Genomic DNA, 24,081 nt, shown 5'->3' on the forward strand with positions numbered 1-24,081 from the left:
TCGCATTTGCAAAAAATCCTTCAGTGTAAATAGGCTTTTAAGCATTTATTATAATTAAATTATCGACACCAATTGGAAGTACAATATAACAGTTTTTTTTTCAACGCATCCAGAAATATTATTTTTCAAATATTTAAAAATATATTGTAGAAGTAACGGTTTCTCTGTACATCAGCTGTGTAGTCTATTGTGACGTCACAAGTTACCCGTTTGCATTGCGCATGTCAGCGTTGCCAGGTTGTTGAAGTCCAAAGCGAACAGAGTTAAATTTGCAATAACTTATAACGGTCTCAACCCAAAGTTCTTTCGTATTTCTTTGCTTTTCCTGCTTAATTAGTGATGCACTTCCTTGGTCAAATCGACGCTCATGCGAACATATGTTTAGTGTGGCTTCCATTTGCGATTTCATTTCCAAAACACTCTCCCCAAAACTTCCAGGCCCTGCGTCAACTCCAACGCCGACGCTTTGGCTTCGCTCGGTGGATTATTTTCTGAGACCTTTCAGTTCAGGTTCAGTCGTGTTCGTAACGTCGTCGAGTAAAAATCGAAAGGGCTTGATCAGAAAGATATATATATATATGTAGGCAGCAGTGGCAGCGCAGAAAGCAGGAAGAAAATCGGTTTAATCTTAAAGTGTGTTTCCCTGTGCATTTGAAGTTTCTTGGCTATTGCGTATCTTACCAAAGCTTCGCTCCAGTGATCACCACCACAAAAAAAAGCGACAGAAAGAAATGAAAAAGTGCAGCTAGCACTAAGCGCTAAAAAGTATTGCATACCACAGGGCTGTGATGAAAAATAGATATCGATTTGCCAGGCCATAAAAAATAAGAATCAGAACGCGGTTTTCGCACTAGTTTTCATTTGTTATGTCCAACTAAAACCGTTTGCTCGATATAATCGAGATATTATGGGCTCATTAGACTTACACTCGGGGGTCAAAAAAATGTTTGTTATGTGTATGTGTGCATGAGATCATCACTGTAAGAAGGCGCCTGCTGGTGTGCAATACTTTTTCTCACGCCTCCATTTCTCCTCGCAGCGGAAGCCTAATCTAATTTGGCCTTTAACAATACAAACGCACTTTCTTCGCTACGCATTATATAGGTGCGTGTGCATAAAGAGAGTGAGACAGAGACAGAAAGAGATAGAGAGGGCGTGCGAGAGGTGAAATATTAAAATTTAAAGGCGAAGCGTGTGTGTTTGACCCATGAAGAGTTAAAAACAGCATCGCGGATTGCAGAAAATCGAGAATAGATATACCCCTACGTAAACGTGTTTGATCTGTATTTTTGGCACCTTGGTCTGGCAAACAGCAAAATCATTTCCCTATGATTGGCTCATTCTGGAATCTGTGCAGAGCGTGCCCATCAATGCCGGTAGACAAGGTGAGTAACACACCTCAACCATCTTTACACATAAAAAAGTGACTATATTGCAATCTTATTAGCTTCAATATACGTATATATGGACTATTTGGACTTAAAGAGTTTTTAAACTATTTGAGTTTAAGATAGTTATTTAAATTTATTATACAATGATATAGTACTATGGTCTTAATATAAATCTCCAGCAGCTTACTTGCATTTAACAGTTACCAACGAGATAATCTCTTTCTACCATTAAATAAAAAGGATTGCTAATTTTTTGTGGAATTTTATTTAAATTATATTTATTGGTTTCTAAATACAGAACTACCTTTTGTCGGTGCAGCAGTCCTTAAGTTATTTTCAGGCTTTTCACCGGAGTTTTCGCTCCCTTAGCCTCATAGCCCAGTTTGCAGACAACGAATATTTCGTTTATAGCGTCCAAATCGTTTGATTTATATACGACAGTTGTGTCTGAACTCGCGTATGTGTATGAGTGAGTGTGAGTCTTGTGTGTAGGACATATAATAAATTTTTATTGCATACTTGCAGCCGACAAGTGAATGGGGGCTGCAAGAACTCGAAAATGGGGTGATTTTCATGAGTTATGACTCGCTCGGAAAAATTTTGGGATTAGGGTGCATTTTTAATATTAAAATTTTTTCATTCTATATGTGGTTCTAAGTTGGGGGGTTTTACCATTCTCAAGGAACCATAAAAAGTATAGCATTAACAGTAAATATTGAGGAACTATTTTACTACATATTTTGCAAAGTTACAGATTTTTATCTGTGTCTTGAGTGTTCGAGCAATTTTTTATAAAAGTTGTGTCTTAAAACATGATATATTTATACTTCAGTGAAGGACACATTTCCGACCCTATAAAGTATATATATTCTTGACCAGCAATCAGTAGGAGAGTCGATCTAGCCGTCCGTTTCCTCTTTATCTAGTTTCTTAGTTTTAAACGGACGACTATATCACATAGGAACAATCGGTATAAAACGAAAAGCAAAGTATAACTTTGCTGTTTTTTAATTTATTTTGTTGGTTTTAACTTCGGACTGCCGAGGTTTGCTTCCTTTCTTGTTTTTAAATGTTGTTACGCGATTGTTCTTATGCAGATAGCTTCAAAACTGAGAAACTAGATAAAGTAGAAACGGACGGACGGTTTGTTATTACAGAATTCCGTTTTAAATTTGATTAAAATTGACATGGAAACAATCGGAATATTAATTAATTCTTTTTAATTTTTTTTTTAATTTCTTTTGTACATACTTATGATTTAACAATTCAGAATTCTAATGATCTATATCTATTAATATAGTTATAATAATGATTAAACGAACCACAGAGTCTTTCACTTGTTTCTAATCCGACTTAAATGATTTCCCTTTGGACACATTTCCTACCAGCTTTCATAACGTTGAAAAATATCACCTTACAACTGCTATCCTTGAATTGCCATCACAAATCATTTGTGTAGAGACATGAAATATTTTCTTACTTAATATATATGGAGTCTCAGAATAAATAAAAGAATTTTGCTGGCAGCGAATAAATTAACTTGCATTACGCTCGACACCAATCCCAATCGCGTCAGCGTAAAGTAAAGTAACAGCCGACAAAAAAAAAAAAAAATAAATAAAAAGAAACATGGAACATGGCACCAAGGCAGGAAAAATGGGCAAAAGAGCACAGAAAATCAATAGCATATGGCTTGTGGCTTGTTTGGGCCGACAGCTGTGGCCGGCCGGGGTCCCACATAGCACCCGGATTCGGATTCGAACTCGGAACCGCTCTCGGCCTGGAACTCGCTCTACAGCCATCTAGCTCTTCCTTCCAGTGACTGTGCAAAACAGCTGATTCATGAACTTGCCTTGGCAATGTGTAATATGTGTAATAGTAGAAAAAAAGGAATCTGACAATTTGCAATCCGGCGAATACAGTAGACTGTTCCTTTTACAAAAAAAAGTGTTATTAGAACATTTAATTTTAAGTATTAACTAAATATCTTGGTTTTTGCATTACTTTAAATTTACTTTGTTATCATGCTTTTTAGGAATATCTTCAACAAAGCTTACCTTAAAAAATAACCGATAACATGTTTTAAATATTCAGGAAAACATAGTATAAAATTGGGGTTCCAAATTCTTTAAGCTTTAAACTCAATCCTGATTGAGAATACCTCTTGGTTCATATTTTACAGAGAACAATGTAGTTGAATACATTAAACACATTTCACATTGCGCACAAATTGTTGGGTAAAACCTTCCTTCTTTCTTTCAAGAACCCGCGCATGTGCAGCTGAGAGAGAAATGGAGAGAGTGGGAGAAAGCGAGTTATGGAGAGAGGAAAAGAGTGAGTTAAGAGAGAAGAGTAAAAAGCGAGCACCTCAAAGCCGGCTTTTATTCAGAGTTTTTGTTGTTGTTTCCCACTGCTTGTTCAGCCATATGACGTGCAAGGCAAAATTGTCTTGCGGTATTACATCAGCGCAGGGCAGTCAAACTTTTATGGCGACACCTTCCCCCACCCCACCACCACCTACTCTGCGCCCAGCCAAAGAACCGGCCACCCACCCATCTACCCAGCAGCAACAACAAGTGCCGGCTAAGTGTCGCCAGTCAGTCGTCGGTAGCATGCCACACGCTTATCGATTCAGCTCGCATGTGGCTACCGCTATACCTAATTCTTAGTCACTCCCAGGAAAGATCCAGTGAGATTTGCCGATTTATTGCACTCAGTTGGGCGTCGCCTTATTCTTTAATATTTAAAGAAACATTCTACAAAACAATGAGTGACTTTTTTGGAAACTATGAAGGACTAACACCAAAGGGTTAAACAGATTCTGAAAAATGTAATTACCAAGAATTTACAACAAAATATTTGTAATTTACAACAAGCAAGGAAGCAAATTCGGCAGTCGAAGCTTATATACCCTTGCAGTTATTTCAAAAGTATATTCTTTAAAACATTAAAATTTTGATATATTTGCGTTTATGTTTAAATACATTGAAACTATGATAATTTTCAGCTTAATTATTCGATAGTTCCTAAGGCAGCTCTATGAAAAAGTTTTCCGAATTGAAAATTATTTTGAATTATTCAATATTATTCGATCGTTCATATAGAAGTTTTACCTGCAACAAGAAAAGTGAATTTTGGGATAGTTTCATGCAAATAGCTCTCTGAGAGACTAGTTTTCGTAGAAACGTATAGACGGACATGGCTTGATCGACTTTTCTAGTGATGCCGATCAAGAATATATATACTTTATAGGGTCGGGAATGCCTCATTCACTGCGTTGCAAACTTCTGACTGGTATAATAGAACCCTCTGCAAATGTATGTATCTCTTGTAAAGAAAAATAAATGTATATCATGTCAAATACAAATGTTATGCATTATTTTACTTCATGTTTGTAGTTGAATTTTCTTCAGTTTAGGAAAGGTCGAGTAATCTCTGCACTATTGTTTTCATTCTGCCAGAAATCGGGCACTGCCACCCACAAAATAGTCTTTGCTCTATCTGTCTAACCAATTTCTTATTTTGGCGAATTTTATACGAGTTGAGTTAATGACTAATTTTAGATTTATTTTTATGATAAAAAAGTTTGGGAATAAAAATATTAGTCTAAAAAATAATCTTTTAAAATTGTAAGCACATTGTCCAGACTAAAACAGTAAAATTATATAATAAACCATTTAAAGTTTTTTACTAAATAGATCTTTATATCTATGCCGCTTTAACCCGAATAAACCATGCAAATTGTAAAAAAAAAAATTATAAGGAATATATAAGGTAAAACTAACTTTAATATCAAGTATGTTGGTTTTTATATATTTATTGAATATATATATCTTGTGCGAATAATTAAGGCAACTCCTTCTCATCTCTGAAAACTTCGTCCTATTGCAACGAGGGCAATTTACACTTTTCGCCAACTGTCTTCCAACAACAATCTCCTCAATTGTCAGAACTGAAAATAAGGGAAAACCAAAAGCAAACTCAAACCACTAAGGGCAAGAAGCCCAGAGAATATAAAGGATTTTGTTTTTTTTTTGGCGATTGTTGAAAACCAATGAGCAATCTCCATGGATTTAGTGGAAGAGTAAAAAGTTTTTTAATTACTTGAGGTCAACTGTTTTGAGGAGGTCCGTGTGAAATCATAAACGTTAAACACTTTTCTGTGATATACATTTTTTGATCCCATCATAAAATTTTTGTATAATAGCCTAGTTATACTCACGCACGTCTATTAACGATATCAGAATAGAATAAGGCAGAATAGGATGTTACACTTGACAGACGTGCATCATTGCGTCTGAACAGCTGTTCTTTGTTTTGATTTGTCAAGGAAAATCCTTCCGCCTTTTTTTACCGGCTATTTTTGTTGTTGTTTTCCGTCGATAGCAGTGATAGTTCCCCCGATAGTATATCGATATGCCAAACATCGAGTAAACATCGGTAAAAATCAAAGTTTTGTAGACTGATGCACTTTGACGCACTTTTTCCCCATTTTTATCTGTCTATTTAAAAAACACCGCGTCTAGCTAGTGACTAGTAGCCACAGACGAAATGACGCAACTTAAGTGTAACTAGGCCCTAAAGCAGTTCTAAATCGTCTTTACTTGAAATATCCTGAAGACTTGTTGTTGATGTCGCTCGTGAGAGTTTAACCTTTTTCTGATTTTCCGGACTTCTGTTAGTTTTACAATTGCATTTTCTGGCAGTCAGTTGCTTTTATATAAGCATGTTTTCAACACAATTCAGTGAATCGCATGCGGGCTGCACATAAATATTTTCGGAGAAGTTCTTATTCTGCACGCTGTTTTCTGTTGTTTACTTCACTTTGGGAAAACATTTTTATGGGCCTTTAATATTTGCATTCGACTTGAAGCTTTTATTGCTAATTGTATTTTTATCGATCAAATTTTGACATGGATAAGTCCGGCGGGTTGGACAAATTGTTTTGTTGTTGTTTTTTTGTTGTTCTATATTATAAAGTTGCGATCAAAGTAATAATAAAAAAAATATAAAAACAAAACAAAAAGATTTTATTTTAGCTTAGATTATCCATTATGTTTTTTATTCAAAAATAAATATCTAAAAACTTTATAGAGTGTTAAGAAATCGACTTTAAAATTTCTTTGATCTGTACTTATCATAAACTAAAATAAAATTCCTTTAATTTTTTTTTAAATATGGCCTTGAATATAAGTATTAATTGGCTTATGTTATTACCTTTCAAAAAATAATATTAGACACAATATCACGAAAACAGTTTCGATCGACAGCTGAAAAGACCTAAGGTCTTAATAATTTCTGCAAGTTTAAAAATTTCTACTTTAAAAGTTCAGACTTCTACGACATATTTATGTACGTTAAAGCTATATTGTGCGTTGCATCTTTTTTATCTGTGGTAGAGTAAATGTATGCTTTATTTGGTAAATATATGGTTAATTACTATTGGTAACAGTAAAAAAACTAAATAAATAAAAAAAAGTCTTTGATCCATTTTTTGATTCCTCTTGAATTGTTCTCCAAACTTTATTATAACCTTGATTGTTTGGTTTTTATGTGTGCTGGTAATTTTAGCGTGTTAATCAGCAACAACTTTTTTCATTGATTTTCGTATTCGACAGCCATTAAAAATTGCACAGGAATAACGAACGAGCACGAAATGTCCATCAAGTCGTGCTCATCAATGTCAGGCGATTAGAACATGCATGGAACTGAACTTTTTCCATTTATACAGAAAAGCTTTTGATGCCAATTGCACTATCTTACAAAATTAAAGCGATAAAAACTATTATGGAAATATAGCTATGCTTGTTCTAGTGATAAATTTTTGTTAAGCATAACTGCTAAAAAAACGAAATTTATATTATTGTTTTTACTTGAAGCTAAAAATCCAAAAAGTTCGCAAAAATTGACTACATACGGATTTTTTAAAATGATGAAATCATCCATACTTTGTAATCAGTCCAACGGCTAATTTAATGCAATTAGCCATTTGCTAAAGATTTTGATCATATCTTAATTATCGAAAAGCGGAATTTCAGTAGCTTTAATTAATTTGTGAAAAAGCAGCGTTAACAGTGAACAGTGAACTTTTCTATACGGCAACGCCCCATCCTTGGCACATTACGTCAACTTTGGCTTCAGTACATCCACCCTTCAGTCCTGCAGTCCTGCAGTCTTTCCGACCATCCAACCATCCAACCATCCAACCATCCATCCATCAGCATCCTGAGCGAGCAAAAGTCGTGCCATCACAGCGCCTAACGTATTTCAATTTCAATTTTCTGCCTTTGAACTAATGCAATTATAATAATTTCCCTTCGCAAGTGAATGGATTACGGGGCCGGCGGGCTAAAAGCCTGACAGGTGCCACATGCCATATGGTATATGCTATATATATGGGACCAGATTGTCGTCGTTGCACTGGCGCAGTTCTCAAACCACCTCTGAACCCTACCTCTGACCCCATCTTCATGTCGGCTTTTGGCTGGCGACCAAGTAGCAAGGAGCTGTTGATGCTGACAGTGCTGATTGAAATTTTAATGGACGGCTTGGGGTTGGAGCGGTGGAGGATCTTGACCACTCAGAAAAAAACCAACCTGATTTTTAGAAAATCGCAATAAAATGGACACCAACAAATGTTATTTAAAATTTAGAGATAATGGTGAATTCTTCTAATACAAAAGCGATTTTGATATGAGAAAGTCGGTAGCTTTGTGGTCTATTAGCCTGCACATTAAACTTAGCAAGCTTAGGGAAAAGTCTTGGGTTTGAACCCATGACGAAAAGGGGTTCTTTGTGCTTACTAATCTTAATAGTGCAAAAGTTTACTTAAAAATTATGGTTTAACATATTTAATGATTTGATGTTAATTATAAAAATCTTTGATGGTAACTAAACATGCACTAATGAACTTATTTTAACATTTTTATATGGTTTTTCTTTTACCTAAATGTCTGCGGATATTATTTTCTAGTTTGTCATATTAACGCTTGATGCTTAAATATGAACATAAATGATTTTAGGACACCAGTTTGTTGAGACTTTGAAGTTATACAGCAGCTTATTGACATCTAAGTTTCAAGGAAGATGAGACCTGATGACCTTGCGGAATGCCACTATTAAAGTGTCTTAGTACCAAGGGAGTTTAGCTCCGAGGTCAGTAAAGGTTTCAGGCTTGGCTATGGGGGACTCTAAACATCGGTAAATGTATTCAAAATGCTATTAATGCGTAGCATTGAACTCGAAGTGATATATATATTTTGCTCAACATTTCTCCATTAGATTAGATGTTGGTTGCATGCGTCGCACTAAACAGAAGTCTGGGGAATAGTTTGTCGGTGAAGTCCTGCTCGACTGGTTGGCATTCAGAGTTGGCCCATGAGACAGAGTCTTTCCTGTTCAACTTTAAGCTGTTAGGAACGTCGCACTGCTCGACAAGTTTGGGCCCTTCACAGACCACGTCGATCAATGACAAAGCGCTTAACAGAGCGCTTATTCTATCATTAAAACGCTGCCGTGGTACCTTGTCAATTGAGTAATTTTAACCAGTATTGACACCATTGAAGATAAGACAATGAACCATAAATACAGTTTTGTTATTCCTCATCAGACTGCGTAAAGAGGATTTTTAGAGAATTCGTCATCAGAGTGCTTTCTGGTTTGCTATAGGAACTGGACCTGGAACTGTGCTAACTTTATTCTTTGTTTGTTATGGATATATAAATAAATATTCTCTAAAAATAAAGTTATCATTTTTTTGCGGTTGACTAGAAAAAATTAAACTATTATTTGATTTAAACGCTTTTAAAAATACTTAGCAGTTTTTACACCGCCATAAGTCATAACAATGAAAAACAAAGAGCTAAGTATAAAGGATTTTTTCCTCGGTACCACAATGGTTTTTTTCTTGATCTAACTTTTCAGGCTTTTAGAAACCTTGACTACACTTCCACTTTTTAAGCGGTGGTCGGAGCATCGAAATAATTCTTCACCTGCAAAAAAAGTTAACTATACCACGCTTTCAGCTTTTAGTGCTGCTTCTTTCTGCGTCTTTGTTTTTTAACTTGGCCAACACAAACAATCCTCAAATGTGCGCAGAAGTGTGTGTGCCAATCCCATTATATAACAATATGTGAACTGGTGTGCGTATGCATTTTTTATGCGTTTAGCCGTCGGGATAGGGAAAAACTTTTGCTTAACAATACAACAGCGTAAAATATTTAAGTGGCGATGAAGGGGATGCGAAATGAGGGGGCAGGACGTATTTTACCCCTCATCTGACCTTATTTGCTTATAAGTAATGTGTTAGCGTTAGCTTTTGGCAAGTGGAAGAGAAGTCACTGCCAATTGGCCGGAAATAAATGCATATAAAATTCTTAAAATTCGGAGTGATGTCAGCCGAAAATTTCTGCTGTGCGCGCAGACATTTTTAAAGACATTTAAAAGCAATTCGATTATATATCCATAATAAAGGTGATATGATACATCAATATTTCAACAATACGGACAGACTTCAATTGAAATTCAGAATTTTCTTCAAGGAAAAACGTCACTTTGTCATTTGCTGGTAGGCAATGTTTTCATATTATTTTCAAAAGATGTCACCACGATCAATTGAAAAAAAATTGTTTAGCCTTGCGATGGCAATGGCAATTTGATATCAGCTAGAACAGAAAAAGAGCTGCAACATACATATAATAGACGGAAAGGAGCCCACACAATGTACAATTATGTGCACAACCAATTCTATGCTGCAGTGAATTTTATGCTGCATTGTTTTAATGGCATTCAACCAACGTTTAGCATTTCCAATTGAAGGATTTAGCCAACTCGACTCCACGAGCCAAGTTCATCAGGGTTTAAGGGGCGTCGGCTAAGTTTCGCTGATTGCGCAGTGTGCCAGACATCTCTGGAAAAACAAGCTTTTGTTTCACCCTAATCGGGATTAACACAGGACAATCCAAAGCAAAACAATAAAAATTGTTTATACTATAGCCTTTCCTCAACTTTAGGCATATAGCAGATGTAAAATCAAAAGTTATAACGATAATTTAGTGAGAAAAAAGTTGTTATAAATTGCATAGACCGAAAATAATAATTTCTAATAAGAAATAATTAAACTATACCAGTATTTATGCGACAAAGATTCAACAGTTGGGGAAAATAGAGTATTATTTATTAACATTTTATACATATTTTTTGGATTGAATATTAACCTAAACCTTGAATTTCGTTTAATATAGAACCAATTCTCAACAAAAATGGGAGGGAAATCACTGTGGACGGCCGTCCACGTAGTGACGATGAGCACCGGAAAGCGTGCGCAAAGAGATCTCAGGAAAGAATTATCCGATCTTAATAAATGATATAGCAATCAAAAGGTAGCGGTTTCATGATAGTTTGTGCATACTAAAAGTTTTAGAAAGTCACTTGTTTCCGGAGAAATGGTGGTGAAAGTGCGAAAAAATGTTGTCCTTGTCCTGTTGTATTTTGGGTCTCATTACGCGTTCACCTACCACTTTTGGAAAATCCGCCGTTTAGCGGAAATACGGATAAAAAAGCTAAAGATTTCACACGCCCACAACTTCCAAACGACTAAAGCTACGGGTACGTACTATATATCGTTGAACAGGTGTTTTTATGGCCACAAATGGTTTTTTTTTATTCACACTTAGGCGATTGTTTTTAAAAACCCACTAACGTCCTTACCTCGTTAAGAGGTAAAAACAAGAAGACACAAGGAAAACAATCGTGTGTTAGGTGGAGCCGTTTTCCTCGAATTTTAAAATATTAAAAAAAAACATTTATGCTAATAAGTTTTTGTGTGTCCCGATAGTTATGACCGAGTATAAGATATTTTTGAGAGACACAATTTTGTCACATTTTGAAAAAACTGACGATGCGTAGAATCTACATATAAAATCACAAATCTCTAGCTTTTATTAGTACAGGTTATAACATTTTGGTTCTTACACATAAAAAAGTTTTAAAATCCTCTGAAATCAAACAAAAACCCTCTTAACGAAATAAAAAAGTCGTGAAAATCTCACCATCAAAATTCCAAACTTTAAAAATTTAACTAACACATATACTCTTTAAAATTTTCTCATTCGTAAAGTTGTAATAGGAAATGTCTGGGCAGGTTAAATACTTGGGTGAAGCGGTTCAAATGATACAATTTTAAAAAGTGTGTTTTATTTAATAGTCAATTACCAAATCTGTTATCTGAAGTTTTGTATGTTGAAGCTGTGATCGTCACAAATCTAGACAATTTTTTTAAAAGTTTGTTATAGTTGGAAAAATAATATAAATCATAACATTAAAATTTTTTGACCCGTTTCCTAGCAGGAAAGTTCTTCTACTTCGAACCAAATAATTTTAAAATGCGGTTAAGTTGCCTAAAGCGAATTTATACAAAACGGTTACAACTTTTTTTTGTTTAAATTAACGTGGAGAACAAAATGATGTAATTCAATCTTCAGGACTCGCCAATAACTTTATTGACGTAATGGGTGATGTAATTTATAGTTTACCCTAACTCACACCGTTGTTGTCTTAAACATTAATCAAATTAGCGTATCCACGTCTTAAATGAGGAAAATATCAGAAACAGACAGAAAAATTATGTCTGTCGCAGCCAGTGGGGATACTAAGAAAATATTATTTTCAAGCCCTACCAAGTTTATGTTTGTTTATCATATCTTACTGACAACTTTTTGTTTGGGAAAACCAAGGCTGTGAATAATCGAAATGTGAAAACTTTGAAAGGTTTTGTCTTTGTTCGTTTTGAGAAAAGCGAAAATGCGGTAATTGGAGTATTCAAAGAATGCCCTACTGTATTTATGGAGGAGTTGACGTTAAATTTGTTTGCGGCATTGTAATGGTTTTTTTTTGAGTTACTTTTCTTTGCGTTCATCTGCCATTCAGTGCTGACGTAAGTGCGTTGTACTTATATAAGGGACAATTTTCATTTAGAATGACTTTTGATTGCAGCAGGAAAGAAGCTGCAAATTGCCAGCAGTTTCTGCGACCAGATAGATAGACGACAAAGGAAGTAAGGACTAGGGGCGAATAAACGTGTCTTGGCTGCAAACCACGGAGTTGCAATGACCTTACCTTCGAAATATATATATTAATTTAAAAAAGATAAAGGATGGTAGCTTCGGCATGCTGAAGTTATTATCAATGTTATCAATGTCAATATGTGCTAAAATATTAAAAATAAATTAAGATCAATTGCTTTTCCTATCATGGCATATAAAATTAAAACCGTGAAGTATGTAGGGTATGTGTAAATGTAAAACGAATTTTTTCTATAACTTCTATAAACCGTTAATGTCGTAATCATTAACTTAAATTTCAATATGTATTTATTTTCTGCGCGATATATATTTTTGTTATGCTTTCTCCACTTTTAGGGTATTGAGGAACCTTAAAATAGACGCGTGCCATCGATGGCAAAGTCGCGTTGTCGACAGCGTCATTATTCACATGAGTGCACTAAGCACAGCATTTCACACAGATACTCACCCAGACACACGCAGGAAAATTCGTTCACCCGCACACTGACAAAAAGCACTCGTGCGGTAATCGCTAAACAAGGAAAACAAAAGAAAAAAACGGGTTGAGGCACGCATAAGCGTCGGAAAATAGTTTTTCTTTCATTTTCCTTACTTTTAAAAAGCTCAAAGGCGGTATCGGATTTCGTTTTAATTGTTCAAAATTGAATAACGCTTAGCAACAGATGCATATGGAAATGTGGCACAAGCACTTAAAGTTTGCCTCGAGGACAGAACACAGACAGGAAAACGCATTAAATATGCCCATGTTTTTGTTATTGCTCTCAGGCGTATCGCACATAATTTGAGTAACGTTTTTCTCACAAATATGACAAGTATTTTCCAGGTGGGAAAGGTGTCACAAAAGTTTGCCTTCTTAAATTGCTCCGGAAGTGTTACAATTTCTCGGCCAAAGTATGTGTGAAAAGCTTTTCTTTGTCTGCGGCTGGCAGAGTGTGCAAGGAAATAATTTGATAACTTAAATGGATTTTAAGATTAATTTGCTTTTGGAAAAATATTTTAAAGGTTACTGCGGACAAAAACAAAGTATTTTGTATGAGCAAAATGATAAAATGGGTAAAATGCGTTTAAGTAACTTTTGAGAAGTTTTTTTTCTTATAGAGTTCACATCAATATATATATAATACCATATGTCCTTTCTATCTTAAGTTAAATAAAGACTAACTAACAATTACAGTTAACATTTTTTTGGGCCCACAAATTGTTTAATTAACTAAACAACCAACTTTGTTCAGTCGTAGTAGTAATAAATGAGAAAACTTTAAATTTTACCAAGTCAATTTTTTATTTGATAAATAATGAGCTAAATTTAAAAAGCTAGTACACTCAGAATATAGATCAGAGCAAATCGGTCTTGATCTTAGAAAATCACCTTTGGTTTGGATTCATAGCCGATTTTGCCTATATTTCAGAAATAAGGCACCCAAACAAATACAAAAAACTAAGAGAATTTAACTGGTATTGTCATTTAATTAAAAAAAAAAATTTGTTTGTTTAACCCTGGTTCGGACCTGAATCCTGACCAAACCGGTTTGTAAACCGCAACCTTTTCAATCGTTTATGTTTGAACCCGAATTAAACCAAAGCCAAATTTAAATGGGTTCACAGCCCCGATATATAATCATAAGATAATTGAAGATAGATAGAAGAGATACAAGATAAGAAAGAAGAGATATATAGATAAATCGCAAACGGGTGCAGAGTGCACTTATATGCAAAAACAAAGCACAATTTGCTGAAAAGGTTTTTATGGGGTTTTATTGTCCAGCCTGAAACAAAAAAACGCCAGGGAGCTCATATCTCCTTAAATACAATTTATGCAATTTCTGGTCTGGTTTTGAGTAGAAAAAATGCTTTCAATTATTATACTGCTCGCTGACTTTTTCAGAATTTCTAGTGCTTTGCAGTTGTACTCTTCTGTCTTCGCTGTTGCCACAAGCAATTTGACTGGGATTTGCTCATGGTCTGGGCCATATAAATCAGGCTGCCACTTCGACTGCCGTGTCAACGCTAAGCCGTCAAATCAAAGCCAAAGACCCAGGGCCAAAAGGTATGCGGACCAAAGGTATAAGGATTAGAATTGAAAGGGACTCAGACGATGTGGAGCACACGGACGATGGGGAGCGCAATAAAAGCGTCTTTAAAGTTTAATGTCCCCCGATTTGCGGTCGCATACAAATGACTTTTCAGCTGTCTTCTACATGACACCCTCTTCACTCCTGTTTCCTGTCTGTCTTTTTGCCGTTGGACTTTTGGTTGAATGCAAATAACTTGCAACGGCGAGCTTGACGACAGTCTTTTCAGCGATCTTTTCTGGCTTAATTGTATGTTGATATTAAATTGTTGCATATTTCGTTGGCAATCTGTACTAATAAGTTTCACAAAGTTTAATGGTGCCGTAAACCGCAAAACTATGAAAGTCAAATAGTAAAAACATTTTCGAGTTGTATGTTTTTGATAAACGAAAACTTATGTTACCAAATCTATTTTTGAATTACATAATTTTCAATTTTAAAAGAATTTGTATGATTTCCACAGGAAAAAAGGAAAAAGAGCTAAAAAATTAATATATACTTTATCAGGATAAAAAGCTGAGTCGGTTAGGCCATGTGTGTTTGTCTGTCGGTTCGCCATTTTTCTTAAAACACAATATGTTATTGCAAAAATTGTATATTCTTTAAAACTAATTTTCGAGGTATACACTTATATGTTTATTGAAATCGGAAAACGAGAGCAGCTATAGGAACAATCGAAAAATTTTAGCTGAAAGTCCTTCAATGTTTTTAAACATAAACGCGTATAATTCGAAGTTTATAAATAAAATTTTAAGAATTTGTATGCTGGCCGAAGATTGTGTCTTTTCTTGTATTTACATATAATATTTACGATAACTTATTAAATTCAAGGTAATTATTCTTCTCTGCACTCAATTACAGTTGTATTGTATTATTATATTATGCTTGCTAAGGCTGTAAATTAATTCCAACTACATAAGTGTTGCCAGCGGGTTGTTCTTCACTTATTTGAATGGAAACTAAATCCATATTTACGGGCGAAGGCTAACTGAGAGAGCGAAATGAAGGCGCTCATGCAAATGAGCAGTGTTTTTTAATTTAATGAAGGAGACCTCCAACCCGGGGTTAGTAGTCGACCTATAGTGGTTCGCCTGTACACTCGGAAAAACATCCCCATGCGTTTCTAAAGGCTTTTGTTAAGCATTACAACAGAAATATCAGAAAACTCGGCCAACAATTTAAAAAGTAAACATCTTTTTTAAATACTTGAGAAATTTTCCAGTTGTTAACTTTAAAAATAATCCCTTTCTGAAATCTAACTGGCAGTAATGTTTTTGAGCGTGCATTGCAGCAATTCTTGACTGTCCGTCAATCTGCGTCAGTTAGTCGGAATGTTTTGGGACTTGTCTCATTTCAGTGCAGATGGCAATTAAATTTGTTGCAGAAGCATCATTCCTGCCGGCCTGGGGCCTCTGTTGAGTAAATTAATTGCTGGCCCAGACCACGCAAAATGGCAGCAAGCATCCCAGAGGCTAAGTTAGTTGAGCAATCAAGCGAGCTAAGTCACAGTGGCACAAAGGCACGCACCGGAGAAAAATGGAGGTGGACTCCAGCTGTGGCAGACATGCAACCCACCTGGTCAGGTGTTTTGTGGGCTCGGCTTGGCCGGCGGAAACCATAAAAGCAGTCCCATACAAACACGACGTTGTCTGTGCCAGACAAAATGGTGTCAAATGGCAAAAATGCATCGTAAACAAAAAGTAAATGAAAAAACTTTTCAAACTTTTGAGGGCTGCGGCAAAAATATCAAATTTGAATAGACGGGAATGGAAGTTTTTACAACGCTGCAGTTTTAAGATGAGATAAGATCATTTGGTATAGGATCTTTAAAATAAGGTTTGCAAAGCTAAAATCAAAAAATAACCAGTTATTTTAAATTTAATAGACAAACACTATTACAAAACTTGAATTTTTACCAAAGTTTAATCTTCCATTAAAAAAATAAATATTGAAAATATATGCTTTTTAACTGTGTCAAAAAAATACTTAAATAAAAATCTTATATCAAAATTAATACATTTTTAAACAAATTGAAATTACAATAAAGTAGTAGCTACTTAATTTTTAAGAATACATTTAAAAACTTTATTTTAGTTCTGCACACCGCACATGTTTTATGTTTGTCATTATTCGAAACAAACCATTTTAAGTCGCCCCAAAACGCTTGGCCAATATTTTTTTTTACCCAGAAATGCGGTTGCCACTTCAAAGAACTACACTAGTACACATATATACACACGTGAGACCGCAAAACAAGGATCTCGGAGGCGATAACTATGCTTCGAGGTGTCATTTTGCTTGTTGTGCCCGCATAAAACTTGAAACGTCCCTTCGGGTAGATTAAACACGCACACGAATTTCCCACACACACTTCTGCGGTCAGTGACTTACAAGTGCAAGAGTGTGTCGTCTGCAAGTACGCTACGAAGAATTCTGGAGCCCCACCCAAATACTAAAGCCATAAATTTATCTTCAGAAAGTGCATTGGACGTGGGAAAACCGATACGAGAATGTCTGCAACGTGGACATTTTTATATGGGATAGTTAGGGCCACCACAACTGGGGCATTGATCTATGTGCTAAGTTTTGATGTCAAATAAGTGGGACTTGCCATCGGTGGCTTAAAATTTTAATTAAAAATTCCGCATCAGGATACTTTCGCCCCGTCCATCTGTCAGCTGTTTTACAGTTGAGACGTCAGCAGGCTTATCAGGATTTCAACATCACTGCACAGACACACTGACTGGGATGCTAAGTGCCGCCCAGCTGAGGGATTGCCGTATCTCTCACATGTTCAAAAAAAAAAATAGGTTCTTACCAAACTATACCATTTACGTTGCTAGCCCCAAAAGGCTCACAACATTTAAAATGTCGAATGGAATTAATGTTTAATATTCTCTCCAAAAACAAACCATTCATAATACTTAAATATTTAAGCTGGGGTGCGGCTGCATTTGGTGACCCAAATCAATGAAACACCACGACGATAAATCAGTTGGAAAATATATAAATTTTTTTTGTGGGACACACCGCCCATGACATGAAGAATGCTGCTCTGGAATATATGCTCGAAATTGGTTGCTTTATAAATATACAAATACTCTAACGATGTGTACAGGTGTGAGTCCGCCACGTGGCAGAACCCATCCCACACTTTCGGCAGTGCGAACGAGGACGACACCCCTGACATCAACTGGCAATTCAGATGACAAATGAACCCACGTAAGCTCGAGCTTTCCTCTAGCGGCTCCAGTAAAGTGAGCTCTAACTGCTAAATTATGTAGAAAGTGCGTGCCGCCGTTGCTTCGCCCTGGAGAGGGCGTGGCAATCGGTTCGTTCCGACCAAACGTGGTTTATTGATTGCCCAGGAATCATTTGCTTCAACTCCTTTTAATTGGTGTAAAGCGTTGGCAAATACAGGAGTGTGTCTAGACCGAAGGGATCTGCCCGCAATTGAGTAAATTGCCCACGGTCTCATTTTTTTTTTGTAGGTGGGTTAAGGGTGTATTCCATTCGCAGCATTAGATATACGACAGGGAGATTGTGGTATATCGTATGTGTGCGATTGTCTAAATAAAACATCAAAATAGCTTAAAAATCTCCGTAGAACACAAATTTTGAACTCGAATATTGGAAGAAACCAAGAAAACAAGTTGATTTTTTTTTTAAACCAGAAAAGAAGCCAACCTTGGTAAGTTTTAATACCCTTGCAGCTATTTCAATATTCGTTATAGGAACTACACTCAAAATAAAATGTATCCTCAAAATAGATGTTGGCCATATAACTTTTTTGTTTTAAATTTCTTAAATGAAGAATACTGTTTTCAAATGTAGAAATTTTGCCCGTAAGCTAAATATTCCTAGAAAAATTGAAATTTTTTTTCTAAAACAAAGAATCTTTTCCCAAAATATAGAAACTATATTTAATTTATTTATAAAATAACGTTCTCTGATTTTTTTTGTGTCTTTTGTTGCCGCAACACCCGTAAGTGCCATTGATTTATTTGGCCGCACTCACTTATGTTGAAAACTCCAAGCTTTGTTTTCTGATTTTAATAAAATTAAAAGCGAAATGCTCTATTATTAAACCATTACTAAGTCCAAAGAATTTTTTAATTAATTAAAAAATATAAAAGAAATATAAATATATAAATATAAATATATTTCTGCTAACTAATGCAATTTCCAATGAGTCAAACCAAAATTTAGTGAAAGGCGAATGATATATATTCAAAGAAAAGGAACTAAAGTTCTATATACTACTGTACTATACTTGATTGAACACGATAAATCCTTCCCTTTTTTTAGTACAAGAAAATAATGCAGAATAATGTTTCATCATCTTATTTAGAGCAGATTGCAAGGCGTTTTTAAGTCTCAAATTAATTTGTCAATACGGAATACGGAATTATTCAAAGGGTATTATAATTTCAGTCAGAAGTTTGCATCTCAGTGAATGAGACATCTCCTACCCTATAATGTATATATATTTATGCTCAGCATCACTAGATGCGGACTAGCCATGTCCGTCTAAAGTAAATCTATTCTTGATCGGGATCAAAAGCCGAGTCGATCTAGCCATGTCCCTCTGTATGTCCATCTGTATGAACTTTGAGATCTCGGAAACTATAAAGGCTAGAGATTTGGGACTTGGCATGCAGATTCTAGTAGTTCCTAAGCAGCGCAAGTTTTTTTCAAAATTGAGCCACGCCCACTCTAACGCCCACAAATCGCGTAACACTAAACTGTCTGTCGCGTCACTCTGAAACATGTCAGATCTGTCTGTTTCGATCATATATATGTGTTTAAGTTTAATCTGTTAAAAAATTAAGAGTGACCTTGTTGCAAAGCCAGATTATGTGCTTATAAATTTAAATTAAGGCAAGGAGATAGTTGCAACAAATAATTGATGTGATGTTTCCTGTATTTTGACATTGCGTGCCGTGGGTCAATTATTTCTCTAACAAAAGTGGAGCAGGAAACGACGTTGAGACAATGAAAGTTAAGCTCACGTAAATTCCAGGACGGTAGGAGGGTTAATTCCAAGTCGGGCCATAATTAAATCGAGTGACTGGCTGTCCTGAAACTAAGCGCCGTGGGTTTGGTGTTTCAAGTCCCCTCGCTGGTAGAAGTGATACAATTGTAGATTAAAAAAAGGTAACCAAACCAAATCCTGGTCCCGCTATTGCCTGGAACTGTCTGTTGGAAAGGATAGTCGCCGCAGCTGTCTTAGCCAGTTTGTGTGGAAGAGCTTAACCCAATTTACAGCTTACATGCAACGACTTCTGCTCAAAATGTCCAAGTCGCTTGGCTAAGATCGATACGCGCTGTCGTGGCCATAAAATAAGTCGCAAAATAACACAAACAGTAACTGCTGAAGTGGCAGTAAGAGTAACTGTTGCAGTAGGAAACAACAGAACCAGGCCATTAATATGGATTTTTCTCTGCCCATTGTCGCAATTATCAAATGGCTGCAGTTGTAATGGAGAAAGTGGGTGGACGTATTGCCGCATTGAAATGCGCCAAACCGCAATTTGGCCGAGAGCCCGGAACGAAACTGTTTGACTAACTGGCCAATTGGCCGACAGCCGTGGGCCCACAGTCTGGCCCTGGCAAATAAAAATATTCACATGTGGCCATATGTGGAAGTGGTTATTTTTTGTGGATTGATTGTGGTATTTGTCATGCGTGTAGGTGTAATTATAGTCAATGGTAAATTGCGCACTTTGTCTATTTTAACAGAAAACATAGGCAATTTATAGAAGACTTCATTTTTGTAACAGCTGGAAGGATATATATTAATCGGGTATACTATATTAACAATGAAGCTATATCGATTTTCCACTGCATTTTCCGATTCTTCCTATCTTAAATAGTTAACAATCTAGTATATTCGTATAAATTGAAAAACAGCGAAGTTATACTTATTTTTCATTTATTTTTCGTTTATTAACAAATTCGGAAATCGCGTTTTCCAAAAATTGTAAGACCATAAGTCCTCGTTTTTATAAAAAATAAAAATTCTTGTTTTTAATAACTGTTGAAGCATCTAAGTCGGCTGTCATATGTCGCGTATTTTCAACAAAAATGCAACCAGAAATTTTTGTTCTTTTAAAATGCTATTTCCACAAAATCAATACATCTGGTGTTTGGAAGCCATGGGGGTAAAAAGTTTAGCTATTTTTAGCTAGTTAGTTTTTAAATAAACGTAGAACAAATGTCATTTTTTCTTGACAACAAAAAAATCATTTCAGAATCCCAATATAATTCGTTAAATTTTTTTGAAACCGACCAACATAAGCTCATTTTATTTTCATTTTGAGAAATAGAAAATCGTCCTTTTCAAACCCTTGAGATCTAGTCATGTCCTTAAGCCTGATCGTCCGTCGGTGCAGTAGCTTTAAAGTTTTGATGGTCACCGACGCTTTTTGGTTTTTAAAAATATTAGGGTACTGGTATAAAAATAGCTACAACAATTTTTTGCCAATCGACTTAAAATCTATACACACGTTCTTGAGATAATATACATTATTTAAATTAAATCCCTACTCGCTTTGTATATTGAACGTATGAAAGTGTTTTGCCGGTTTCGGTGTTGATAACCAAAATTTATTCTTAGTCTTTCAAAAATAATGGATTTTTTCTGTGCATCTAATTGACGACTTAAATTATTGATATCTTTTCTTCCAGCAGCTCCACTCGGAGTATCGGAGCACTTATCGTTGGCATGAATTTACGGGCAACTCGCGACCAGAGGTTGTGAGACGGGCGCCAGCCCCAAACCCAAGTCAATTCGTTGGTGAGTAGCGAAGACATTTGTCCTGCGTCTTATTGTCACGGACTTATTTATTGATATCGTTCTGATTCGATTTTTGATTTCATTTTGCACATCTGCAGGCCCGACAAATGAGCCGCCATTGCCGCGACGAAAAAAATGTCCAGAATTAGCATATAAATCGCACGAGTTTATTATAGGATCGGAATATACGGATGCACGCCGAGATGCCAGTGCACATCGTTTGGCGAGAGTAAGTGTCAGTCATAAATACATATCCGCCTGGATATTTTATTTCCGCCTGGGCCCCTATACGACCTTTATTTTTTTTCGGCAACTGCAGGAAATATAAAAATAAGAGTATTTAAGGGAATATTTGAAAATGTAATTTATATTATAATTAATTTGGTAACTATAAAGTTTAGGGACAGAAAATAATCGATATAAAACATTTATTTTTAAAACACAATTGCAATTTTTAAGTATGTACGCAATCAATATTGTTTTTTGTCAACAAAATCTTTTGCTTCACATAACAAAGTTTAAATCTAACTTATATTTTTTTTCGTTATAAAAGACTATGAAAGTTTTAAAAGTGGTTTTGGCTTTAATCGTCCTTAAAATTTTGACAAAATTGCTTTTGTATATATTCAAGAATACTTTTTGGATAGATTTTAAGAAATCTCTAGGTCAGATATCGGCTTTGAAGTAATTTGAATTTCTAATGTTTAAAAATACAAAAGGAATATTTTATTCATTTATTTATAAACATAAATTTCGAAATTTTGTATTTCTTTTAAAATTAAATATCGTTTGATAAAAAAAACACCTATAGTTAAGTTTAATAAACATCTGTTTTGTCCAATTTTTAAAGATTATTAAATGATTGAAAAGGGGTTCTGAATGTTAATCAATTTATTTTTGTAAAATATATTTACATGTCTTAATTACAAAATTAATTTGTAATGTATTTAAATATGTTGTATAAAAATTTCATGTGATTACTCAAAAAAATTGCATACTTAATAGCATGATGCAAATATTTTAAAAGTCATTTTTTTAAAATGCAAAATTATTGGTCAGTTCCACGTGTCCTACACCCAAAGAAAAAACGGCATCAGAAGTAGGGTAAATTTGAATTTTTTTGATTCAAGTACAAAAAAAAATATTCAAGTACGAATTATTCAATCCCGAATTTCTATATTTGAGAATGAACGTCATCAGTCCAATAGCTCAAAAGTGCTTGAAGAAAGTGCGAAAGATATTGGTTTGAGTACGAAAAATTCTTTATGCAAGTAATAAAGTTTCTTAATTTAAGTTGTTCAAGTGAACAACTTAAGTACACAGAGGGAAAAAACCCAGAACCTTGTTCTTAATCTCGGAACACTTTTGTTATTATTTCCTTCTCTTTTTTTTCTTTTCTCTTCGATTCCATAAAAAATTGTTTTGAAATATTATTACCAAGTAGGGTCCGTATTAAATAAGTTCGCGCTCGTCCTAAAAATTTTAAGTTTAAAATTAAGTTTTTTTCTGGGTGTACAAAATTTATAAATTGAAAATACTCTGTCAACTTGAACTTCTAATAGTAATCTAGTATAACCACACAAACTTTATGCGCATTCCACATTTGAGAGGACCGTGAAAGAATTGGACATCTTTTCCAGTTTATTTTGTTTTATAATAGTTGGGATTTCAAATAGTTGGCGTAGTTTTCCATTGTCGATTAAAATTATGCTAAATGTTACGCAATAAACTTTATACCAACAAAATTTTACATTTTTATTTTTATTAAACTTATGCTAGCCTAAGCTTAAATAGTATTACGTTTTTGTTTGGGATTTTATTCTCATATACCATACTGATGGGCTTATAAAGCCGTTTCCCGTACGCCAGACTTGGCATTAGGGTTAATGTGTTTAAGCCGCGGTCCTCATAAAAATGTCGACGCTTTCAAATGCCACATGAAAAACAGAAACGCCATTCACAAAAGTTTTACATGAGGTAGGTCCTTTCCTAGTTCATTTTTGCCCTTACTCTCCACCGCTAGACTAATTAATAATGCGGCACACAGCGGGAACATGAGCCAAGGACATTACAAAAATCAGTGGTGTAAGAATATCTACAAGTTTAGCCCCTTTTTTATACCCTTTCAGAGAATATTATAGTTTCAGTCAAAAGTTTGCGAAGCAGGGAAGGAGACATCTCCGACCTTATAAAGTGTACAGATATATTTTTGATCAGCATCACTAGGAGAGTCGATCTAGCCATGTCCGTCATTCCGACCGCTTGTCCGTTTCTTCGCAAACTAGTCTCTCATTTCTTTAGTAATCTGTATGAAACTTTCCCAAAAACGGTTTTTCTATTTGCTGTATTGTTATACTACCTGTATTTAAATATATTTATAAAAAAATCCTTCTCTTGCCACTTTTGGGTGCCGAGGCATGCCTGAAAGTGCTTTTGTAATTGACTATCATGAGCACGCTGACAACACATAATTTATTGACTTCACCTGATGACGCACGTCAACAAGGCGAATGCGTAATATTAATGACCAGCTTAACAATTATACAAGCCCGTATACCATTAATACCCCCATCTCTTTCTGTCTGCAGTCGGAGGAGCGGGGCGGTACACCCTCGCGACGCAGCAAATCGGAGGGACCACCCGTTGTGCCCAATGGACGCGCGTATCCCGTTGCAACGGAGATCGACGGAACCACAAGAAAACAGGTACGCAATTGTCGGATGGATTTCACTGCACGG

General features: G+C 35.3%; 1 protein-coding gene across 10 annotated transcripts in view; it reads left to right on the top strand.

Annotated features, from left to right (window-relative positions):
• Positions 1 to 515: 515 nt before the first annotated feature.
• The window catches only part of LOC108141075 (AF4/FMR2 family member lilli), a 41,035-nt gene continuing 17,469 nt past the window's right edge, over positions 516 to 24,081 (top strand). For 5 of the 10 annotated variants that reach the window (XM_017264236.2, XM_041709223.1, XM_041709227.1 and 2 more), the window contains exons 1-5: positions 520 to 633; positions 1,040 to 1,385; positions 21,235 to 21,343; positions 21,442 to 21,572; positions 23,932 to 24,048. In XM_017264236.2, coding sequence (XP_017119725.2) covers positions 1,329 to 1,385; positions 21,235 to 21,343; positions 21,442 to 21,572; positions 23,932 to 24,048 — 414 coding nt within the window. In that variant the 5' untranslated portion in view covers positions 520 to 633; positions 1,040 to 1,328. Of the gene's footprint in view, positions 634 to 656; positions 766 to 1,039; positions 1,386 to 21,234; positions 21,344 to 21,441; positions 21,573 to 23,931; positions 24,049 to 24,081 lie in introns of those variants that run through there. The other 5 variants (XM_017264245.2, XM_017264242.2, XM_017264244.2 and 2 more) reach the window with 3 other exon arrangements.

The sequence above is a fragment of the Drosophila elegans genome, unplaced genomic scaffold (genome assembly GCF_018152505.1).
Source record: "Drosophila elegans isolate 14027-0461.03 unplaced genomic scaffold, ASM1815250v1 contig_476, whole genome shotgun sequence".
Lineage (NCBI taxonomy): Eukaryota > Metazoa > Arthropoda > Insecta > Diptera > Drosophilidae > Drosophila > Drosophila elegans.